The sequence below is a fragment of the Budorcas taxicolor genome, chromosome 1 (genome assembly GCF_023091745.1).
Source record: "Budorcas taxicolor isolate Tak-1 chromosome 1, Takin1.1, whole genome shotgun sequence".
NCBI lineage: Eukaryota > Metazoa > Chordata > Mammalia > Artiodactyla > Bovidae > Budorcas > Budorcas taxicolor.
Window position 1 is genome coordinate 194,059,280 of NC_068910.1, and position 7,362 is coordinate 194,066,641.

The 7,362-nt window shown below is 45.5% G+C and overlaps 1 protein-coding gene across 1 annotated transcript; it reads left to right on the forward strand.

The window, feature by feature from the left end:
- The first annotated feature begins 4,835 nt into the window (after window positions 1–4,835).
- On the forward strand, window positions 4,836–5,627 carry LOC128057472 (proline-rich protein 23B-like). The gene has a single exon (XM_052649889.1). The coding sequence runs from the start codon at window positions 4,836–4,838 to the stop codon at window positions 5,625–5,627; it is 792 nt and encodes a 263-aa protein (XP_052505849.1).
- Window positions 5,628–7,362: the final 1,735 nt, after the last annotated feature.

Below are 7,362 nucleotides of genomic sequence, written 5' to 3' on the forward strand. Positions count from 1 at the left end.
AGAAACCAATACTTATTTGGCATGACATTTATTTCTGAGCAACAGCCAGTATCATGCTGAATAGGCAGACACTAGAAGAGTCCCACCAAAGTCTAGAATAGAAAAAGATGCCATTTTCCACTAGTATTTGACATTGTATTGGAGATACTAGCCCACAAATTAGACAAGAGACAGGAATTAGGTGTTTACAGTTTTGAAAGGAGAGAAAATAAGACCATTTGCAGACCATATGATTGTAAATGTAAAAAATAACTGAGAAAAAAATCCCATAAGAAAGCTGAATACAAAAAAATATACAGAAATTACTGCCTTTCACTTATAACAGAGAAGGCCAAGTATTCAGTTAAAAACAAGCCAAACAAATTGCTATTTAGCTCCAGCTTCAGTTTCAGCCTCAACATTTAAAATCCCAAATAACTACTTTAAGGACAGTTTTGCCATTCTTAAAATGATATGACATTAATGATCTTGTGATCACATAGTCCGTAATCATACCTAATCAGTGGAATACTTCAATAATAACAATGCTATTCACTCCTCAGTAACGTGTTTGGGTAGTAGCAGAAAGCACAGCCTAATAAATCAGAATTACTGTGAGCTAAGCAGAAAGTAAGTGGGCCACTATCATCATTCTGCTTCAGGCAAAGACAAAGGTGTATAAGAGATATTTGAAGTTGCCTTTTCTTATACAACGTTTTCATATAAAAGCCAGTATTGCACACTGGGAAAGGTCTCTCCAATAACAGAAAAAGAGTTAATATACTTTGTGGATAACAAATAGCAACAAGCTCTAACATTTTTCAGAAAAAAAAAAAAAACCACACAATACTTTGCCATTTCAGGAAGAAAACAAATCCCCTGTGTTATGTGTGTAAATACATAAAAAAGATCTTGTCACATCACCACTGGATTGGGAGCTGATGGAGAGTTGAAGGGAGGTACAGCTTTAACTATGCTATTTAGATTTTCTAAAATATGTAACCAGGTGTTATTCCTGAAGTGAATAAAAATAAATAAGAATGTTTAAAAACTAGTTATGCATTCTTAGAGAATAACACATTGGCCCTCATTAGTGCCAATGTCAAGAGAACTGTCAGGCCTAGAGCTCTGGACCTGAGTGGCTCAGAGTCTTAAATGAAGGAAGAAAGAATTCACAGTGCTCAGATGCCCAACGCTGAGAAAACTCCTGAGTTCTACTTGGTGATGTTCATCTTTTGCCTGGCTTCCTGTACCCAAGTTCCCTCACTCTTCTTCCCTAAATGGGACAGCAGCCACCCTGTACCCTACCCAGAACCAGGATTTATTTGCTAATTCTGCACCACAGAGGTTGAAGCAGTTCATACTGACTGGATATTCCATGTTGATTGATACCAAGAAAGCCCAACGAGTGGGCCTGATAATGTACCCCTTTGGGTTTCTTAAACAAAAATGAGGCAGAATGAAAGATATTTAATCTGGTGCAAGCCATTCCTGAATTATACAGATGTTATGCCATGAAAACACCTAGAAAAGTACTTTCTAACAGATCAGACCCCTTTTTAGGATGATGAAGAGGATAATAATGATGATATTATTTACCATGCATTACCATGTGTCAGGGATTGTTCAAGAGACTGAAAACAGCCCTGACAATGTCAAGTGGGAAAGACATACTATAAACATGATAAACTATTCACTAAACACTCAGGCTCCAAGAACATCTTATGGACATTATTTCACAACCCTCTGCACAGTAGATGGCACTCTCCCCACTTCACATGTAAGGAAACTGAGGTTAGTGAAGGTGACATGACTTGAGAGGCTGAGCAGAAGAGGAAATCGGGTGCATCTATGCCAGGTCTCCAGTAATCGTCTTTGTCTCAGTCCAGGTCCTCATTCCCTTGGAAGGGAAGTGTCTCACAGTGAGGAGTCACTGAGGTCTGGACAATGAACCCAGATGTGAAAGTGCTGAGGTCAGCAGAGCAGCAGACACAGGGGGCACCAGCTAAGGACTGGTAACTCCGCATTCAAAACTGCAATACCCATTATGCCAGGAGCCCCAAGCCCCACCAGATGTCCCGGCCAGCTTTCAGTTGTTCCCTCTGTCTCTTAGAACATGGAACATCCACACTCACTCTCCTGAAAGGAGCCCCCACTATTCCCAGACCATGGAGTATTCAAAGATCACCAAAAGAACTCTCCAGGACCAAAGTAGTTGTTTCCTGCAAGTTCCCATTCTTTCCCTCCCCACCCCACCTTCTATGCAAATAAAAGTAGCAGAGCAGATGCTCCTATTGCTTGGGAACATAGAGGTTGGTGACAATGGCATCCAACTTCACCTCATGGGAACTTAGGAGGGTCCCTCAACACTGATGTAGAGCTGGCCCAGGTTCCACCAGCCACAGCCCAGACCAAAGTCACCACCACAAGGGAATTTCTTAGCCAGTAGCCAAGAACACCAGAAAGCCAGCCATAAACTTGGATGCAGGCCAGAAGTGCAGAGAAAAGCACTGAATTTAAGCCCAGGAAGTTTCAGTTCCCTTTATGACTTTGTCACCAATAAGCAGGGGCCTGACTTCAAGCACAAACTGCCCTCTACCTAAACACCTCAACTGCTGAATGAAAACATGTTTAGTGATCTTAAACTTTGGCATAACACAGAATCTTCGTGGAGGTACTTAAAAAGAATTCCTCCATCCGTGGCTTCAGGAACTCTGTTCAGTGGTTCTGGGATGGGGCAAAGAATCTGCATTTCACAGTAACTGGCCAGAGAAGGCCAGTGTCACCCAATTCACACACCAGTGGTTTAAATGAGCATCAAGAGAGGCCTGATTTAAACAGAATTCTGTATAAAGGAATGCTATGCAGCCCTCAAAACGAGAACACATAAGCTATTTTGTTAAAAAAAAAAGAGTGAGCGATCACATGGACATGGGTGGAAGGAAATCCTTTGAGGCCATATGACAGTGTTGTTGCTGCCGCTGCTGCTGCTAAGTCGCTTCAGTCGTGTCCAACTCTGTGCAACCCCATAGACGGCAGCCCACCAGGCTCCCCCATCCCTGGGATTCTCCAGGCAAGAACACTGAAGTGGGTTGCCATTTCCTTCTCCAATGCATAAAAGTGAAAAGTGAAACTGAAGTCGCTCAGTTGTGTCCAACTCTTAGCGACCCCATGGACTGTAGCCCACTAGGCTCCTCCATCCATGAGATTTTCCAGGCAACTCTATCCATGAGATTTTCCAGGCAAGAGTACTGGAGTGGGGTGCCATTGCCTTCTCTGATATGACATTGTTACCTACCCTGAAATCATTATTGGATGTTTTCATCCATTAATACTGGAGAAGCTGAGCCACACCTTCCCTTGGTCACCAAGATCTGCAGCATAGATTCACCTTTGAACTGATCTTCAGATCAAAGGCGCCGTCCTCTTCATTATCTTGAGGGGAGCCTGACGTTTCACACTCAGCTAGGCTAGTTTCTGGCTCCTGAGTAAACTGGTTCGTCCTTCGGCAAGACATTTCATCAATAGAAAATTGCGCTAAAACGGATACACCTCTCCCATGTCGTTTACGTCAAAATTAGAGACAGTAAACTCAGTTCAGGCTTCCCAGCTGGTTCAGCGGTAAAGAATCCGCCTGCAGTGCAGTAGCCACAGGAGACATGGGTTCAATCCCTGGGTGGGGAAGATCCCCTAGACAGGGGACCTTATTCCAGTGGAGAATCCCATGGACAGCGGAGCCTGGCGGGCTTGTCCACAGGGTCGCACAGTCGGACATGACTGAAGCGACTTAGCAGGCACACAAACTCCTGGTTCAGTTAATGGAAATGTAAAGATAACCATAGTCATGCTAACTATATATCGTGATAGATATATAAGCTAATCCTGCAGGGGTTGCTATTAAGACACTCAATTCTAACATCGCTTTTCCTTTTTCAACTCCGCTGCAAGGATCTGACAGTCGTTGACAACATAGGCAAACAGAGGCTTAAGGACGTTATCCAAAACCTGCTTCCCTCCAGGCTCAGCTGGTAAAGAATCCACCTGCCATGCGGGAGACCTGGGTTCCATCCCTGGGTTGGGAAGATCCCCTGAAGAAGAGAAAGGCTACCCACTCCAGTATTCTGCGCTAGAGAATTCCAAGGACTGTATAGTCCATGGGGTCACAAAAAGTCGGACACGACTGAGCGACTTTCACTTTCACTTTTCACTTTCTAAGACCTCACCTCATTATTGGACCAAAAGAAGATAAAAGGTCACTGCCAGGGCGAGGTCTCAAAGGATGAGGGAACTACATCTCAGGGTCCTGGTGCAGCATTCCTCTGGTGGGACTTTAAATTTAATCGGTTTTCCGGTTAAGGCTTTCCGCTTCTGAGGTCAACACGAGGAAAGCCAAACTCTTGACTTAGGAAGCCTAGTCTTAGAGCTGCATGATTGCTCCGCCCCCTTCAGGCCTATAAAAGTATTTGTCTACCTTGAACTACCCACCACAGCTACAGCTCTTGCGCAACACAGACGCCTCCATTTCTGTGGGCGGAGCCTGAAGGGGCAAGGATTAACGCGAGGCTGCTTTCCGACTCAAGTTCCGCCGGCGTCACTCAACGTCATCCTTTGCCCACTTCTGTGCAAACCCGTCCATGTGAGGTGCGGAAGGCTCAAAGACGCAAGGCCAAATCCAGCAGCTCCCCTAGACGCCAGGACTGAGTGACTCCCCAGAGGCAATCCCAGCGTTCCGAAGACTCGTTCCTCGTCCCGCGGTCCTGCGCCTCACCGCCCCGCGTCGGCCTGGCTTGTCAAGCGGACTGTCATTACCTGTAGGACAGAACCCTTCCTCTCCCTAGGCCTGCGGCGACATTGAAATGATGGGCAGCCGGCCCCACAGCCCCAGCGCTTCCTCTGCAGACCAATGGGAACAGCAGGCCGAAGGACCCGGCCCTGCCAAGCGCCGTCGAACGGAGGAGCCCACGGACCATGAGTTCGAGGTAGCGCCCAGAGTGGACAACGTGATGGGGACCCCAGACATGGGAGGGCTCACCTCCCTGGTGATTCTGGCCGACGGCTATGCCCTGCATCTGCCCCTAGACGAGGTCGACCTGGTGCTGGAGCCCGAGCCCACATCCGTGCTGCAAGTTTCTCTTGGGGATCACACCCTCATACTGATCCCTGGAGCCCTCCTGGGCTCTAGCAGCGAATTCCTAGAAGGGGAGAGCCACTCGGCCCTTGTTCTGGAACAGGGCTCTTTCCTGAACGCTCCTGGGGAATGCATCGCCCTCGAGCAGGGATTCTATGAACCTGTCCCAGAGATCGCTGGCCAAGAAGAGGTCTATGAGGAGGACGCAGACGCTGTGTTCCCGCCGGCTAGGATGAATGCAGCCGCCAGCTCAGTTGCTGGGCTCCTCCTTTCGCCTAGAAGCGCATCCGAGCCAGACCTCTTGGGCCTAGTCCCAGAACCCTGGCCTCAGGCGCCCAACCCTACTCCAGAGAGAGGCTCTCCTCACCACCAAGACAACCTAGACTTGCACGTTCCGGAGTTCTTCCCCGACTCACCACTCCAACCTCTGCCTCCCTCTCCTTGTCCAGGTTTTCACGAGCGCCCCCAACACCCTCCTGTTCCTGCTCGAAAGGCCCAGAGACGCCTGTTTCAAGAATGAACTTCCTCCCACAATTCTTAGCCACCGGCTGGGACCAGGATGGACTGTTCTGGTGACTGCTGGGTGTATGTTGCCCACCCAGCCAGAATCACAAGGCCGTGATGCGTTTTGCATGCACGCTGTCCTGCAGAATTTTGCAGCATTTGCAAAATTTACATCTAGCTGGCTAGATCCCTGGGAAGGAAACTCACCTGGGCAAAGAAAAGCCTCTTGAAACACAGCGTGCTTTAAGACAGCTACTTAGGTTTTTCTCTAGGGAGGTCACCCCTAAGCAGCTCTATGCCTCCCCGCCAACCCACCCCCATTTCTCTTCAAAGTCAAGTGCCAGCACTTTTCTTTAAAATGCCATCCTTTCCCAGGCACCCTACGACTGCCCCTCCCCCTTGTTTTCCCCCCCAGTAGAGTAATTACTAGATGTGCCTTGTTCAATGTAGTTTTTGGCCCTAGTGTCCCAACTTTTCTAGATGGTGGCTCTAGCCTATTTGGGGGATCTAGCCAATTGTTGTATGTGCACAAATGTTTGTTGGATACAAAACAGGGAATGGGGAACAATGATTATGGCCCTTCTATTTGAATGACTAGGTTGGCAAGTGGTTTACTTCTATTGCTAGCTTTGTAAGGGTAGTTTCCAAAAAGAACCAACTGTTTTTCGTTTTTCTTACATACTTTTAATACAATTCTGTTGTCATGGAAAAGTTTCTAATTCTAAAGATTCTGTGTTTTTTTGTACTTGTAAGATCCCAAAAATGTTTGTACATTGCTACTGGCATATAGAAAAAATTTGCTCTTATGTTGGTCTGGTATCCAGAAAAATTATTTAATTTCTGCAATCACTTATCTGTAAATTCTTACGCTTGACTGATAAAGATAATATCTTTATCAGATAATAAAGATATATCTATCTTTATAGATATCTTTTGTGCTAAGTTGCTTCAGTCGTGTCCAATTCTTTGCAACCCTATGGACTGTAGCCCTCCAGGCTCCTCTGTCTTTGGGATTCTCCAGGCAAGAATACTGGAGTGGATTGCCATGCCCTCCTCCAGAGGATCTTCCCAATCCAGGGATCAAACCTACATCTCTTATGTCTCCTGCACTGACAGGAGGGTTCTTTACCACTAGCACTATCCTGGAAGCCCAAGAAAGAAAGTGTTAATCACTCAGTCATGTCCGACTCTTTGCAACCCCATGGACTGTAGCCTGGCAGGCTCCTCTGTCCATGGAATTCTCCAGGCAAGAATACTGGAGTAGGTTGCCATGGCCTCCTCCAGGGGATCTTCCAAACCCAGGGATCAAACCTGGGTTTCCTGCATTGTAGGCAGATTCTTTACTGTCTGAGCCACCAGAGGGCTTATCTTTATAGATATATCTATATCTATCATATATATGTAGACATATCTCTATATCTATCTTTATGGATAATAGTATCTCCAAATAATGATAGTACTGTCTCTTTTTTTATTTTTTGACAAGCTTCTTACATCTTATTTTTCCTTAATTTTTTTTTATTGGCTATTACTTCAAATACAAATTGAATGATATGGTTAATATTGTCATCCTTTGTTTTTAGGAAGTATAGTTGATTTACAATATTAGTTTTATATATACAACAAAATAATTCAGTATTTTTATGGATTATATTTCATGTGACGTTCTTACAAAATAATGACCATATATCCTTGTGCTGTATAATATGTCCTAGTTGCTTATCTATTTTATACATAGTAGTTTGCTTCTC